This window comes from Podarcis gaigeae (assembly GCF_964106915.1).
Source record: "Podarcis gaigeae genome assembly, chromosome: 5".
Taxonomy (NCBI): Eukaryota; Metazoa; Chordata; class Lepidosauria; order Squamata; family Lacertidae; genus Podarcis; species Podarcis gaigeae.
In genome coordinates, this window is record NC_139681.1 from 28,216,189 (window position 1) to 28,233,416 (window position 17,228).

Genomic DNA, 17,228 nt, shown 5'->3' on the forward strand with positions numbered 1-17,228 from the left:
TCTCTTTTGCAAAAGAGAACAAATGTATTAATATTTATATGTTTATATAATCGATAACCCACTTTCTCCCCCCAGCTCTCGCTCTCTCGCCCCCGTCCCCACGTTAAAATACTAGCACCAGGCATCTATTCTAACCCGATCAAGAGTTTCTTGGGGTGGGTGGGGGGGAATATGGCAGTACGGGAACGTAATCTAACTATCAAACAAATCTACATGTCTAATAAAAGCAAATCTGTTAAAGAGAATTAGAAAGAAGAACAGCGCCTCTGACTCTCTGCAGGAAATGTTCTTTATATTAGACATATACAAGCAGGTCCTGTCAGATGAGCAGCTCAACTAGACCGCCTTTCCGCCCGGCAAAAATGGAACGGTCCTTTTGTCTGGCACTTCGGGGGCTCCGGGGGAATACGATCCTGTTTCTGCAGAGATTCGGGCGCTGCAAGATTTTTAAAAGCGCCCGAGACCCCGAATTTGCCTGGACCCATTGGCTTCTGAGCTGCGGTTGGGTTATGCATTGACCGGTATTACCTGTGCAGATCGGTAGCAGCCGGGCTATAAGCCCCTTGTTTTCTACGTGGTTTGGAAATTAGGGGTCGTGACCATCTCTCGGCGGGATTTTTGGATATTTTGGGCGAACCGGGGGTGTAAGGTTTGCGTTTTATATTGAGGCTCGGAGCCGGCTGCTGCGAGAGATCGCTTTTCCCTGCCAGGACCTGATGCAATCCATTCAAGCCAACAAGTTTGGAGAGAATGTTGAGTTCAATCAATTCAGAACGTCGAGATGGAGCCCAATTCAGTTCAGGTATTCGGTTCTCCTCTCTTCTTCGCCTCTACACCCCAGATCCCGGCACCCCGGATCCCCTAGACACCCACCTTCACCTCCCCCAAACTTTCCAAGAACTTTTCCCCTGTAATTACCATTCCACCCCCTCTTTAAAAAAAAAAAAGCCTTTGCTGATCATATAGACTGAGACATACAGATTATTATAATGGTGACTGTGATCGGATTTTTTGCCCTCTTCGGAGGAAAACCAGCCTGGCTCCTCAACAAATCCCCTCCTCATCTTAGAGGTTGTGATATTATTTCTTAGCATGTGTTTGATTTATGAATGTCTTTCTCCAGTATGTTCTGATCAGAACTGGCTGTGTGTGTGTTTTAAATGAATTGATCTGCGATTGCTGATTATTATTATTTTTCTCTCTCTCCTCCCCCCCCCCCCGAATCCTCCTCCACCACCCCTTGTTTATTCCTTCCAGTGGGTCGGATCTCCGTGTGGTTTACACGGACCGTACATTTTCTACAAGGCTTTTCAGTTCCACCTTGAAGGCAGACCAAGAATTTTGTCCCTTGGCGATTTTTTCTTTGTAAGATGTAAGCCAGAGGATCCGATTTGCATAGCGGAGCTACAGCTGCTGTGGGAAGAAAGGAGTTCCAGGCAACTTTTATCCAGCTCCAAACTTTATTTTCTACCAGAAGATACTCCCCAAGGCAGAAACAGTGACCATGGCGAGGTAGTAAACATACGTCTCTCTCTCTCGGTGTGTGTGTGTGTGTGTGTGTGTGGTGTGTGTGCCTGTGTCATTGTGTGTGTGTGTGTGTGTGTGTGTGTGTGTGTGTGTCTCTCGGTGTTCTCTTTTCCGCCTCCCCCCTCCCTTGCTTGTAATGTTTATTAAAGGACAGGGTTGAAATGTTCCTTTCTGCCGGCAACGTGAGCTTCTGGTTTTTTTTAAGGGATTGTGCCATTAAGGAAGGGCTGCAGCGGGTGGCTGCTGCCAGACTTTGCCTGTCATCTGTAGAAAGGAGGACTGCGCAGAATGTTCATATTTTAAAGCAAGCAGCCCAATAACTTGGTTGCCTCTGTGTTGAAGGTGATCTTTACTTACATCACCTCCTCCTCCTCCTCCTCCTCTCCCCCCTTCCTCTAACGCTGCTGTCGAAGCGTCCTCGTCACATGCTTGCTGATTCCCCTTCGTTGCTTGTATTTGGGGGTGTCTACACCTCACCCCCCGCAAAGTGAATTCAAACATTGTACCCCTCGGAAGGGTTTCGTTCCTCCTCCCCCCCCCTTCTTCTTTTTTAGGGTGTGTATGTGTGGGTTTGGTGTGTTTTTTGGTCTTCAAGTATTTTTGATATGTTGGAAAGAAGGCGGAAATTACGAAATGGAGGCAGCGAGTGAGATCAAAAGCGATTTCGCTGGCAAAGACGTGTTGAATAAAGTGATAAATGACAGGTACTGGAAATAATACATTCAAATAACTTGCAGAGCTGCCTGGGCGGATTTCAAAGCGCTCCGGTGTGCAGTAACCAGCACAAACACGTTAAGCATTAACAGCGAGCCCCGCTTTCCTTTCCCCGGTCATGATTGTTATTATGCCTGCCTCAATGTACTGGCTTAACACAATTACTATAAAAAGTGGACATTTTCCAGAAAAAGCGTGGCGCGGGGTAGGAGTACGTTGCGGGGGGGGGGGGGAGTACAGATGTCTGAATGAGGCTTCTCTCGTAAGGCTGAGATCCCCATGAACGTTTCCTTGGAAGCCCCATTGAACACAGTTGAACTTACTTCCGAGTAAACTCGGGCTGCACGGGACTTGCTTCCAAGCCAACCACGCCGGGATCAGGCACCCTTGGGGGGGTTGCAGCCCCCTCCCCAGACTAGCTTGGGTGCAAGATCGCGGACTTACTTTCGAGTAAGCAGAGGTGTGGCGTGTGTCTGTTTCGGGGACTGGCTTTGGTTTTGCGCGTGTGGACTACCTTGTCAGGCTGCAGCCAATAAACTTTGAGACCCGAGAAAGTGCCCGGGTCCAGTCCAAAAGGGGAGACGGGGGGAAGAGTGGAGACGTTCCGATCGCCTGCGGGAGGCGGTTCGGGAGAGAGAGCGAGGGAGGGAGGCGGCGGCGCTGCTGGCTCGCATTCACACTGTATTCTTCCAGATCTGTAATTTCATGTATGCCCGCAATTCCGCTGGCTACTCGAGTCAGCTGACTCTGCGCTGTGTTCCTGAGGAGGAACTATTTTAAGGGCCGGCGAAGAGCGGCGCTGTGTTTATGCGGAGAGAGAGAGAGGTGGGAGCATTTGCAAAGGCGCATCATCATCAGAATAATAACAATAGCCAGATGTGAGGCTCCTTGCAGGCGCGGGGGGGGTGAGGGGCAACAACCGGCCAAGCCGGCCTGCTTGCTTGCAGCCCTTGCCTCACGTCCACGATGCTGACCCCCCCCCAACCCACGTCGCCGCCGCCGCCCTCCTTTACAAGCCGAGCTGCCAGTTCCTTCAACAATCGATAGTCTGATGGAGTTAATTGTAGTTCCACTCCCCCCCCCCCTTACAGCCTCTCCTCTCTCCCCCATAGCATCTCCGCGATCAAGACTCCTTTTGGATTATGCCTTCTTTAATTTCTTGTGTGAGGAGCCACGTTATGACCATTTAACACCCCCCAGCCTACAGAGTGCTTTAGTCCTGTACTCTAAATGTGCAGTTTTTGATTGATCGGCACCCTCTCTCTCCCCCCCCCCCACGCCCTTTCTTGAATTGACATTTTGGAATATGGAAAAGTTGTTGGAGGGGCAAGAATGGTTAGGACTCCAGAAACCCTGTCCAGGTTGACCCCCCTTTGCAGACATCTCATGGCTTCCCCCCCACCCTTCAACTTTCCCCTGCAGCTGTCTCTCCTCCCCCCTCCTCTTTTCACTAGTACTTATTATTTGCTTTTCAAATTTATTACTTCAACATGGTCTGTGATCTGGAAAGGGGAAGGATTAAATATCCTCTCTCTCTCTCTCTCTCTCTCTCTCCCTCCCTCCCTCCCCCCCCTTCCCCTCCCTTGAAAAGACTACAAGAATAATAGGCCACTAAACCAGACAGGAAACCATTGAAAATGTTATTGAATTGTTTTAAATTTAACACATCTATTGAAAACTTAGAAATATTTATACATAGGCATTTGAGCGCCGGCCTGATTCCGAAGTAAGTGCCACTTGGTTCAGTGAGGAACTGCAGGGCAATTCTGCACATATTCTCAGAAATTAATCCGTCTGGGTTCAGTTGGGCACAAGCCCAATTTGGGCTACAGGCTGTTCTTTATGAATTGCTGAATAACCCCCTTTTTTCAGTGGGCTGAATCCAGGTGTAGGCTGCAGCCCTAACCCCACTTACTTGGGGTTAAGTTCCATTGAATTCAGTAGGACTTACTTCTGAGTAAACCATGTTGGGACTTAGTCATGCTTACAGTACAATGGGGGTTAAGTGACTCATGAGAAATTGTGTGTCCCATTGTTTCCAGTGAGTCTAAGCCAAACTGAGTCTGGAGTCAACTCAGTAAGACTGTCCTTTTCAACATGTAACTTGAGGAATGTAGTCTATACCAGTAACTTTCCAAAGGATAATAGGGGCATGCTCCTAGGCAGACATACTTAGGAGTAAGCAGTATTAAGAAGGGTAAATGTGTGTATAACAGGGCTGTGTGACTGAAAGGATTAAAAAATGTATTTTGAGATCTTGTGCAGCGAATACACACACACAGTATATATGGAAGGGTTTGGGAAGGGTGGGGGATGGGCCACAAATCATTTTAATATGCCTTAATGACCATCTCATGTTACTGTGGTATGAACATCAGAGGAAATTAATCCGACCATTACAAGCCAGAGTGTTCTTTTGATTCAGGGATTCTCATCTGCATCTGCAATCCTAATATTATGCATGATTTCAGGGTTTGTTTTTTTTAAAAAAATAAGTAAATGCAAACTGCTAGCAATTAGCTGTATGATTATACTGGGTATATTTCATTAGGGGCCCTTGACTGAGGCGTCTCTGAATTATTCAGCCGTATGAGAAAATCATTTTTTATGGAGATAATAACACACCTTGAGATGATGCATGCAAATGCCTCGCATGGAATGCTTACGACTTGTATGTGAAGCAGGCATAGAAAATTTTCCTGATGTGGTTCAGTTTTACACCCCAGTGATGTAATTTTTCCCCGCTGGCCTCAGTTAGTCATTCATTAGCAGAGTAGCAGCAGCAGCAGCAGCAGCAGCAGCAGAAACAGCAACTGCACACACTGATGCTTGTTTGGCAAGGAGCCTATAGAAACGTGTACTTAGAGCCAAGGCCTAGAGAGGGCAACATAACACTCCCATTAAGAACTGTACTTTGTTTTCACTTACTCTATTAACTTGTTTATAGACACCGAAATGATTTTTTTAATAAAAAAATCATTTATTTTAAATTGTTTTAGTTGATAAAATTCCGTTCGTGAATGTTCAGCAGAGACAACTACGAAAAAGAAAAAAAAAGCTTGCTGATTGGCAGTTTCTTTCTTAAGGGAAACATTTCAGCATTCTTTCTCCGTACAGAGAGCAGTTATTTCAAGTAACTTAACCACAGTAATAATTCTTTTATGCAAATGACATCAACAGCTATTTCTGAAGCTGAGAGATGAGGCCGTTTTTAACAAAGTCTCATGTAACCCTTTGTATGTCTGCGTCCTGGACATGGAAGAATTGTGCTTGGTATAATTTAGAGAGAAAGCAACAGACAGGGCTTAGGGAAAGAACTGTGTGGCAAAATATAATTATATGTTAAGCACAGTAGATAAAATGTGGTTGAGCTGCCCCCCCCCCCACTTTTCATTATGTGAATTGTAAATCTATGGTGTCAGCGGTTTTTTTGTGAGGTCAAAGGCCAACAGAGGCACTTGCTCTGAGCAAAACCAATGTTTAGCAGAGCACTGGATCCTATCACAGCTCTTTGGAGACGAAATGATAGTCAAGTGTCTGCATGCATGTGTATTGCATGCCTGATGAGAACTGCAAGTGGTTATTTATAAATTTATCAGATTGGTAATATCCAAGCTGCATCTGTTTTATAGGATGAGGTTGCAAAGTGTGTGTGTATCCAGACTACTTTGTGCTATTCATTTACAGAAAGCAGTTCTGAAGAGAACAGTGTCTGTCAATCTCACATGTGGGTTGTGAAAGGCACGTGGTTTTTCTGTTCTGCCATGTGTGTGCATGGTGAAATAGATGTGTAGTTTTTTTTTTACCGTACAGGACAAAACTGCAGTGGAGTTTGGGTAGGAAATGGCATGCTGTGTGAACTGCCCCCCTGACAGTCAGATCACATGCTTGTTTACTGAGAAGTAAATTCCCCTAAGTTCAGTAGGACAGAAATCATAGTATGTACTGTACACATAGGCTTGTACCCCGATCCTGTGCATATTTACTCAGATGTAAGTTTCCAGTGTGTACAATCTGTTTCCAGATGATTACGTGTAGCCTTGTAGCCTTAGTACGCTGCTTTTGATGACATGTTTCAATGGACCTCTGTGTGTTTGGTTTGATTTGATCAGAGTTGGGTGCAAACACTGGCAACTCCTATTGTGCAATCCCTCTCATCCCCTCTGTGTTTATAGGTAACCAATTTAACTTGTGAAGCTAGGAAAGGCACAGATCTAGTGAAAATATACTAAACTTTAAGGTATGAGAGTGGAAAGGACCTAGCTACATGTCACATGTGTGTGGGAGCCTAGCAGCACTATCCTGTGGATATTTGCTCAAAAGTAAGCCCCATTGCATTCAGCGAAGCTTACTCTCAGCTAAGTATGCCAAGGTTTGCAGTTTAATTCTAGACATTTTTATCTCCGTGATCTTGATACCTGACTTGCCTAGCTTCTCAGGAATTGCTTTGAGTTAATATTTGCATTTTGAGACTAACTTTTAAGTATTGCTTCATGCCCAGCTGACATGTAATGTAATTCCACGAATTCACTTAAGCAAATCATTAAGAAAAGCAACACTATTTCAACTTCACATCAGTAGGACTACAGTTATACTGGCTGAACAGCACAACCCTACTCCGAAGTAAGCCCCACTGAATTCAATGGGATTCAGTAAAATGATATGGAATTGCAGCCTTAGTTATGCATCTTATGAATACCAACAATGGGTAACAGTAGCTTATTCCTGGAGCTCCACTTTCCCCCCATTTTCTTTTTTACTGATAGACTTCAGGTCCCTTACTTGGGGTAAGTGCCACTGAACTCAAGGGGATTTACTTCTGAGTAGACATGTATAGGATTGCACTGAAAGTGGAGTGGATTTGGAAGGGAATTGTACATCGAGTTCATCATGACGGAATAAGACCCATTTCTTGCGGAGGATGAGCTCACCACAGATGGGATGGTCTGTCAAATGATTTTAGAGTAAAAATAGTGGTCCAACAGCAGAATCCTATTAATGTCTGCTCAAAAGTAATTCCTATTCAGTTCCAATTGGACTTAGTCCCAGTTATATGTTGAATGGCAGCCTCAAATCTGTTGTTTACATGTGCATTTTGTTACAGTCGTGTGTGTGTGTGTGTGTGTGTGTGTGTGTGTGTGATGACTCATAGGTCATTCAGTTTGCAGAGTGCATACCTTCATCCAAGTCCCAGGTTTAATTTCTGGCATCTCTCAAAGCAGAGCTAGGAATGGCATCCAGCTAAGATGTGGGAGAGCAGCTACTGGTCTGGATAGTGAACACTAGGCTAGGTGAGAGCTGGTGTAGGGTTGCAGCTATGAGTAGGATCTAAAAAAACCCCCTCTGGGTGTCATCCAGAAATTTCAGCCCTTCTGTCCAATCTGCAATTTGAAGTAAGAATTCTGACAAACTTTACAAGCTGGTTGTAGGAATTACTGAGTCTTCTGGGCTGAAATGCTTTGAACTGCCAAAAGGATTCCATAAATAATGCTAAGATGTTACTGGATTTATAGCCAGATACTGTACTATGGACTTTCCTTAGACCCAGTTACTTTTTTTGATGTGTTTAGAGAGAAATTCTGCCATTCTCCCCATGTGGGAATTTTGAGTTTTTAAAAGGTAATTAGACTTTTTGCACCCTTGGCTTAATTTGAGGCCCTCCTGTAGACTTCCAAAGGGTGTGTCCTTTCTCATCTGCTTCCATCAGCAATGGCAACACCTTTCAGGCATGCATATTCCACTTATTAAAGCACGATGGGGATCATGCTAATGTAGCATCTATCTCCCATATGTGCATACTCAAATTAATTCACATTTACAAATCAGGCAGACCTGTAATTGCAGCATTAGAGATGCACGTTTGACATTTATCGTGAGCTGTTCCTGAAATTGATAATTGCATAATCACTCATTGAAGCTTTGCCTCAGGTACATGGATGGAGAAGCTGTGGCCCTCTAGAGGTTATTGGACTCCAACTCCCATTTTTCCTGACCGTTGGTCATCCATGATGGGAGTCGCAATCCAATACCCTCTGGAGGGCCGCAGCTTAGTCCTGAGATAGCTCAGTCGGTAGAGCAAGAGACCCTGAATCTTAGAGTCATGGGTTCGAACCCAAGGAGGGGCAAAATATTACCGTATTGGGGGGGGGTTGGGCTCAATGACCATCGTGCTGCCTTCCAACTCTACCATTCTGTGATTCCCCATATTGCCACAGAGATTCAAAAGGAGTAGCAGCATTATTTGCACCCCTGGTGGGGGCCAATTTCACCAAGCCTCTGATTGCAGCCAGTATTTTTTAAGGCCTTTTTGCAGTTGCTGTTCCCAATCTGATCAGTGACGCAAACATTAAACTCTTGTCTTTGGAGAATAAAAAGCTTTTACATGCTACACCCTCAAGCATATTAAGATACTGAGCAAGATGGGTTTTTTCTTTTTTTCAAAAAAAAGTTCTAATTGAGTGTTTTAAATAAGCAAAGGGGCGAATTAATTAGGCTATACTTTATTTTTAGTTGCTTAGTTACACAGTAGTATATTCCTAAGCACAAGTGAGATAAATTGGCTGTGTGTGTGTTTGTTCCTGTGCTACTTTATCCCTTAATCATACTTACTGAATTGCTCAGGAGGCTAAAGCGCGTATAGATTTTGTGATTCCTAATATTAACACATGTACAAAATGCTTAGGAAGGAGAAAGCATATTCTGGTTCAGCCTCTTAGGTGTCTTAATTTAGGGTATTTACTCTTCCTAAGGGGAGCAAGGGACGCAGGTGGCGCTGTGGGTTAAAGCCTCAGCGCCTAGGACTTGCCGATTGAAAGGTCGGCGGTTCGAATCCCTGCGGCGGGGTGCGCTCCCGCTGCTCGGTCCCAGCGCCTGCCAACCTAGCAGTTCGAAAGCACCTCCGGGTGCAAGTAGATAAATAGGGACCGCTTACCAGCGGGAAGGTAAACGGCGTTTCCGTGTGCGGCTCTGGCTCGCCAGAGCAGCGATGTCACGCTGGCCACGTGACCCGGAAGTGTCTCCGGACAGCGCTGGCCCCCGGCCTCTTAAGTGAGATGGGCGCACAACCCCAGAGTCTGTCAAGACTGGCCCGTACGGGCAGGGTTACCTTTACCTTACCTTTAAGGGGAGCAATGGTTGTTCACAGGTAAGGGTTCTGGAGAAATCGAACCCTGAAAGTGCTTGTTGGGGCATTCATCAGCATTTGACGTAATGCCCAAAACTCTTAGAGCAACCTTAAATGCTTGATTTAAATGCCTTTTCTTTGTATCCTGTGTGTGTGCCCCCCCCCACACACACTAAACCCAATCGGGCTTTAACTCTACAGAGACAGGTGTATATTTGATTAGTAGTACAAGTGGCATTTCCTACTTCATCATTGCAATGTTGTCAGTAGCTCAAGAGGATGCTGGCAGTGACTGCAGTGCTGGACCAGTAGTGCTAACTTAGCATGTGGAAGCAGGGCTGTAGCCAACATGTTTTCTGGGAGGGGGCAGTGAAAAGCTGTTCTCTGAAATCCTAGAGCAGCGCTTCTCCGAGGGTGTGATGTGCCACACTGGGGTGGCAGGAGAGGATGGCAAATGTGGCGCCAAGATTCAAGGACAATCAAAGAAACATTTAAACATTTCAGTGTAGTATAGCCTATTATTTATTTATTTTATTCGCAGAATATGGATAGATACATTTTTTTTCAATGAGAGCAAGAGCATCATGGGATACCGAGGACAATCCTAGTTGTGGTTCGGAATTGCTGTTCGAACAGAGTATAGTATTGGCTGTTCTTCTACAATTCCGCACGACATATTGTTGTGAGCGGGGATTTTTCAACTCTGACAAATGTGAAACGTCAGAAAAGATAAAGGCTTCTTTGTGTTAATGAGGAGATGAGAGTTTGTTAGTCTCAAATTAGACCTAATATAAATGAGATTACCCGGCCAAAGCAAGCCCATACCTCTTATTAAGTTTGTTTACGTTCCTAAGGTACATATGTAAGAGGCTCATTTAGAATTATATTTTGGGAATGATTCATGTTCTTCTGTAGCTGCATTGTTGTATACTTTCATGATCATGCCCCATGATCTTATTATAAAGTAGTCGTGTTCTGTTATAAATCAAGCACTGCTAGGAGTTGTTTCTGTATGTTTTCCAGTGTGTTTCTTATAAATAAATAAAATTGGGGTGGCATGAGCAATTTTTTATTCTGAAACTGTAGTCCAGAGGAAAAAGTTTGAGAACCACTACAACTCCCATCATCCCTGACCACTGGTCCTGCTATCTAGGGATGATGGGAATTGTAGTCCCAACAACAGCTGAGGACCCACGGCTGAGAAACACTGCTCTAGACCACTGGCTTCCAATTGGTGGTCTGTGGGCTCCAGGGGGGTCCACGTAACCCACTCAGGGTTCTGTGGCCCTATTCACATAATGAAAACTTATCAACATTTTTTCAAAACGAGGTGTGTCCATAGCTTGGCTTTTGAAAAACAGGGGGCCCACAATACTTAGTTAATTGGGAACCACTGCTCTAAACAATTACCCATGAAAAAAATATTCCCTGCCCCTCTGGAGAGGTGATACCAGGGTAGATGGACCAAGGATGTGATTTGGTATAAGACGCCTTCCTGTATACCTATGAACAGAGCCACCACCACCCCTCATCTCACCTCCCTGTGCTCTGTTACTTCAGGCAATTTCCCAGCCAAGCTCTGATGTTGGCAGTGAGCCAGACTGTGGAGTAAAGTTCCTGGAGTGATGGGGCCTGGCCATGTTAGGCAAAAGAGTGCTCAGATTCCCTGCACCTGTAAGGAGATATAAAAAGGTGTTAATAAGCTGGGAGAAGGGAGTGGGGGAAAATACACACTTTAAAATTATTTTGGCATCTTAAATAATTGGGATTTCTGAGAGTAATATAAATTCCTCCTTTTTTGTCCTCTCATTTGTAAAATAACAACTTTTTTGGGGGGGGAGGGCAAAATACGCCAATTAACAAACTGCTGAGTCGACACAGAAAACCCATCAGTGCTGGAACGGCTCTGCTGAATCCTAAGAAAGGGACAGCTGACATAAAGAGACCTCTCTTTCTTTGAAAAACAACAACAACAAATAATGCAAAATGAGTAATATGCTCATAGGAATGCACTCATAAAATACAAACTGTGGAGGTTTGAATGAAGTACAGTGGTACCTCTAGATGCGAACGAGATCCGTTCTGGAGCCCCGTTTGCATCTAGAAGCAAACGTAACTAGCGACGGCACGTCTGCGCATGCGCACGTTGCTTTTCGCCACTTCTGCGCATGCGCAAGTGGCGAAACCTGAAAGTAACGCGCTCCGTGACTTCCGGGTTGCCGCGGAGCGCAACTCGAAGCACATTCAACCCAAGGTATGACTGTAGTCCCTTTGATATTGGATCTTTATTCAGATATATCTGCAAGTCTGCAGTAGGCTCAGGTGGCTTTGCACAGGTGTTTGTCACATGTGGAACATGATACAGTTTTTTGCATTTTGAAAATAGTGGCATGCAGGAGTGGGAAAGGAAAACAGAGCCCTTTAATAAAGATGGTATTTACCATGGGAAGGTGGCACAAAGGCATGGAGGTGATTAATTACTCGGATTTCTAAACAACCTTTGTTAACATCCCTACTCCCTAGCACACACAAATGTCCCCCTAAAGGCAAGACTGTCACAATTGCAGAACTTCGTGTAATGACATTGCATCTTGGTCCAATAATATTATCTTGACAGAATTATGATGTCCTAATTCTGTTCTCGAATGGTTCAGTAACTCATAAAAGGAGGTAACATACAGATTGGCATGTACTTACATTTCTCTACATCACCCATGCATGTCTCTCATAAAAATTAGAGCACGTTGCCCTGTGTTTTATACGTGAAGGTAGTAGACACAAATAAATGTTGCTGCCGCCATAAGAAACTGAGCTTCCAGGCAGGAAGTTCCTCATTCCAGTGTTATCTCTACCATGAATTCACAAGGTTGCCTTAAGGAAGCTATCACAAATGCAAAAATTGAGATGATAATGCTGGCCATAACACACGTGAAGTGGTCTGCTGCTATGAAGTGCTACAAAAATGCTAAGTATTATAACCATTAGGGATTGTCAGTTTTAACCCAGGTTTCTTCAACCTGGTGTGCTCCAGATGTTTTAGACTACAATTCCCGTCATCCCAGACAATTGGCTGAGACTGACGAATGTTTATAGTCCAAAATATCTGGAGGATATTTGGTTGGGGAAGGCTGTCATAGATTAATCAATCAGTTGGTTGATTGATTGACTGACTGGGGCAACAGGACAAATTTTAATTAGTGGGTCTGAAAGTTCAAGGCATTTTCTTGTCTTCCTTTGGAAGAAGATTCTGATGTGTGTGTGCACGCGCGCGCGCGCGCACACATATTATTTTACATGCAAAAGCAATAGATTTTATTTTCTTTTTTAAAAAGAGTGGGCACTGTTTGCCTTGGGGCTGCTATTGTGACGCTGTGAGCCTTGGATTCTTTCTGCACATTTTAATGTTGGCTGTGAATGATGTACTGATTGATAGAGATATCAAACAATAGAAGATTATGGCAAGAAACCCAGTGTACAGACTCAGTAGATGTATGTGAAAACTGCCCCCATTGTTCTGTTGCACTCAGTAGTGAGTAAATTATTTACAGATATTTGCTAATTAAAGCACATATTGTTTTTCCCAGCACAATGGGGCATAATGCAAACAAAAGCCAAAGAAGAAATCAGCTTGCATAATTTTCATTCGAGTAACGCAGTGTATATTACTGCTTGGTAAGAAAAATATGTATGTAATCTGCACAAAAAAGCTTTTCTCAGGGTAACCAGAGAAGGCAAAAAGAGCAATAAATTGCTTGTCAACTTGCCTAAACTTAAATGGTTCCTGGAGTTCAGTAGGCCATCTGATAGGAAAACATTGTGACTGAACCTTATTTTCTCCCTTGGTCACAATTTCTGTCTGCAGTGGCAGATAGAAACTTAATTGAAAGCGCACACACACTATATGGGAGTTGCAGCAGAAATTAGAAAGTATAATATTTCAAAACTTGACCCTTCTAACCCTGCAAGATTTACTAATAGCCCAGAAAAATTGCAACACTGCTTTCTAGTACAATGCAGTAGCTGTGGCTGCAGTACTTAACACATGTACTGGAGAGTAAGCCCAGTTGAACACAGTGACAATTATTTCTGAATAAACATGCATAGGATGGCACTGTAAGAGACTGAGCTATGAACCTGACAGCTCCACATTAAAATTGCCCGTCTGCTACAAGCAGAAGCTGTGACACTTCTGATGTCACAGCTGTGAAGCGGCAACATTAACAAGAAAAGGGCTGTGACAGTGGCGGACAGTGGTCATTCAAATTTCAGCTGTACTCTGTGTGAGGCCAAAATTTGGCTCCTCCCCACTTCTTGCCTTCCATTCTGCTAAATTCACTATGTTATAGTTACAACACCCTGTGGCAACCCCTAGGCTCAGCGCCTAGTGCAGCGGAACCAGTCGTGCTGTCCTAAACTCACCTCGGGTTGTGGGACCACACTTTTAGTTGCATGGCTCTTTCCATCCATCTCTTGTTATATTATGGGCTTCTGCAGCAGGGAAGGCTCCCAAATCACCTAGAGACCTTTAGTTGTGAAATGCTAGCATCCCAGCAGCATATTCTCAGGACAAGGGTGCATGGCATGTTAGTTTTGCCCACATAGACACCTGTTCCATGGTTTAAACATGTCAATGAGCATGTGGAACCTTGTCCCAAAGGCTATGGACCAGAACTCACCAGCGAGCATGATATTACAGCTAAGCCAAGTGTATGAAACACTTAGAGCGGGTGATATAAATGCTGAGTATTAGTATCTGGCAACTCGTAAGTTGCACAGTAATATTCCACAGATGGAAGGCTTGTCGTATGTCTTCCAGAATGCCATATGCACAGTTTTCTTTGTCAAACTACAAATGACAATTCTTTATGTCTTGGAGATGATTGTCAGTTAATTAAACTTACAATTTGCATGTGTTCGGGTTCAGCAATCATAGCATTATTGCTTTTAAAATGCCATGCTTCTCTTGGTTGTCTCCTGGATAGCCCCTTCCTATTGGCAAAAGCTACTACTCAGCTGGGATAATTGAAATGCCCAGGGAGGATTAATTCCAAATATCCAGTCATAATGCAGCCTTCAAATTATACATACAGTCTTAGCTTAGCAATAGCAGTCTTTGAAAATGGTATAAAGATACGTAGGTTTTGCTTATTACATTGGTACCTCAGGTTACATACGCTTCAGGTTACAGACGCTTCAGGTTACAGACTCCGCTAACCCAGAAATAGTACCTTGGGTTAAGAACTTTGCTTCAGGATGAGAACAGAAATCATGCTCCGGCAGTGCGGCGGCAGCAGGAGGCCCCATTAGCTAAAGTGGTGCTTCGGGTTAAGAACAGTTTCAGGTTAAGAATGGACCTCCGGAATGAATTAAGTACTTAACCCGAGGTACCACTGTATACTGTTATATGGTATGTAACAGGCAGTTCCTGGGTCCCATCTTTTGGTCACACACTAGTGTGTCCAAGAGGTAGAGTCTAGTGTGGGGCTATATGCTGATGAAGGAGTAGATTTCAGTCATTTCTATAGGCAAAGTCAATAGGTGCAGTCTGAGAGACAGTGAGTTTCTAGCTGAGGTTTGAACTGGGGGCATTGCTTCATACTTGAACAATACACTCTAGTAGCTCCCAGTGATACCAGGCAGATAAAAAGCTTAGCTATGTTTCCTATGCTTACCCCCCCCCCAAAAAAAAAATTACTACAGCATGACAACACCCATTTATACACACTGAGTCCTTTGTAGGTTATGGGAATAACTCTTGTGTAAAACAAATTGCCTGCTTCCTTTATCATGCATATTCTGAAAGAGGAAGGAGTGTCAGTCACCTTTTAACAGATTAGACTAGATTACATATGGTTCAGGTGATCCTTTCTATTGAACCACCAATGTTGCATAACACACAGTAGCAAGCTTTTGAGCTGCATAGGATTCTTCAGGCGGGAATGACATCTTGCCTTGCTCAGAAGTTAACTCTTCTGACCTACCAATGCTGTGTGTGCAATAAAGTGTGCCTCTTTGGAATCATTTTAGTCTGTTTCAGACCTATTTCACTAAGCTAAGGAAGGAAAGGATTACACACACACACACACACACACACACACACACACACACACACACACTGCTTTTTTCTGGGGGGACTCAGGGGTACACATACCCCTAAACATTTTGTAAATCTAAGTTTGGCCTCATTGAGAGGCAGTATTTGAATATGTGTAAGAAAATGCGAGCACCCTTAAACATATTTTTAGGGGGGGGAAGCACTGAATATAGATGTGCGCGTGTGCGCACTCATCTTTTCACATTGTATAGTGTATATACGTTCGGCCAAAATGGCCTGGCTTGTCACCGTAACAAGTAACGTGTGGGTCTTCCCCTCTAAAGAGCTTTCTGGGAAGCCACCAGTGATGTTGCTTAGACTGAAAAGTAGTTTGTTCAAATGCTCTCTAGAGTTCAAGGCACTGAAACCTGAGAGGTGCTGGAGGGATGCGATTAAAAAGATGTAGAGTTTTGTGTGAGAGAGATTTCATTACATTTGTGAAATGTACATTTTTGAGGCCTAGGCCTCACATGCAGCCAAGTGAGGTGGTAGAATCGTGAGGCCGTACATTGGACTGTACTATCTCAGTGTAGAACATTTTTTTAATGCACCCTATGTTAAAAACAGCAACAAACAGTACCAAACTCAGCCCAACCTATTCTGGTGGGCTAGGTTTCTATTTGCAGAGTAGGTTTTTTATTTTTATTTTTAACATAGGGAACCATTAACAATTCTGATTGCTCCCACTGTAATCTGAAGTGGCCTATTCTAACACTGAAGGACTCTTAGCACCTCTTTTCCACATAATTTTGCAGCAGAAATAGATCAGGCATACTCCTGTCCCTGTTACTTGTATTTCTCTCAGGCCACAAATAGATACATGTTGGATAGTTTAACAAACAAGCAAGCAAGTAACTAACTTGCGACCAATTTGGGGTGTACTAAAGGGTTTCTGGTAAGAACATGTTCCCTTGGTGGGCCTTTGTAGTCTTGCTGTCAAACCAGATGTTCCAGGGGCTGTGGTGACAACGCTACAGAGAAACTGTTTTTTTTTTAAAAAAAGGTTTGTTTGTTTTATTTTTAAAGTGAGTACTGATTGCATGAGAATCACTTCTCATATTCCTTGTCATGTGCTTGATGTACCCACCATGTGAGTCCCAAGTTTCCATTAGTTTAGAGTCCAAAAATTCAGCATCTACTTTGCCACAGGTCCGAATCTGAAACCCAGCGGCTTTTTAATATCGCAAAGGTTCTGGTTTGTTTTTGTTCCACTTTTTTTCGCGTGATAACTCCCGAGGACAGCAATAACGCGGTCGCATTGAGGAAGCACATCAGAACAAATGCAAGCGGATTAAATCCAGCACCGGTGCTCTCTTGTGTCAAGAAAATGATGCAGAATATACCAGCAATAAAATGCCAGTCTGGAGGGGCTTTCTAGTAGTACCAGAAGGCCCTAAAGGGCTTGGAATCCAAGGCCCTAGAAGAGTGCCTGCCTCAGTATCCACTATCTTGGGCCTTATGAGCAACAAAGGAGGTCCTGTTGGTGCTGCTACCTCTGGGGGTTGCCTGGTTGGTGGGGACCTGTGACAGACCCTTTTCAGTGGGGTTCCCCCATTGGGGTATGCCCTCCCTTGATGGGTGCATTGGCCTTCCCTCACTATTAACTTTAAGGAGGAATTTCAAAACATTCCTTTTTACCAAAGCATATGCTGGCTGAAAGCTCTGTCCCCTGTCACCCCAAAATTATTGGTTTGAGGGCCAATTCTTGTATTTCGGACGGTTCTTTTATACTGTACTGCATTTTAGAAGTTTTAATTGTATTAATATTGA

At 44.0% G+C, this 17,228-nt stretch overlaps 1 protein-coding gene across 3 annotated transcripts in view; it reads left to right on the plus strand.

Moving 5' to 3' along the window:
• The first annotated feature begins 305 nt into the window (after positions 1-305).
• ARID5B (AT-rich interaction domain 5B) overlaps positions 306-17,228 on the plus strand; it is a 178,514-nt gene continuing 161,591 nt past the window's right edge. Inside the window, exons 1-2 of one of the 3 annotated variants that reach the window (XM_083740267.1) lie at positions 306-802; positions 1,258-1,512. In XM_083740267.1, coding sequence (XP_083596393.1) covers positions 782-802; positions 1,258-1,512 — 276 coding nt within the window. In that variant the 5' untranslated portion in view covers positions 306-781. Of the gene's footprint in view, positions 803-961; positions 1,072-1,257; positions 1,513-17,228 lie in introns of those variants that run through there. The other 2 variants (XM_083740266.1, XM_083740268.1) reach the window with 2 other exon arrangements.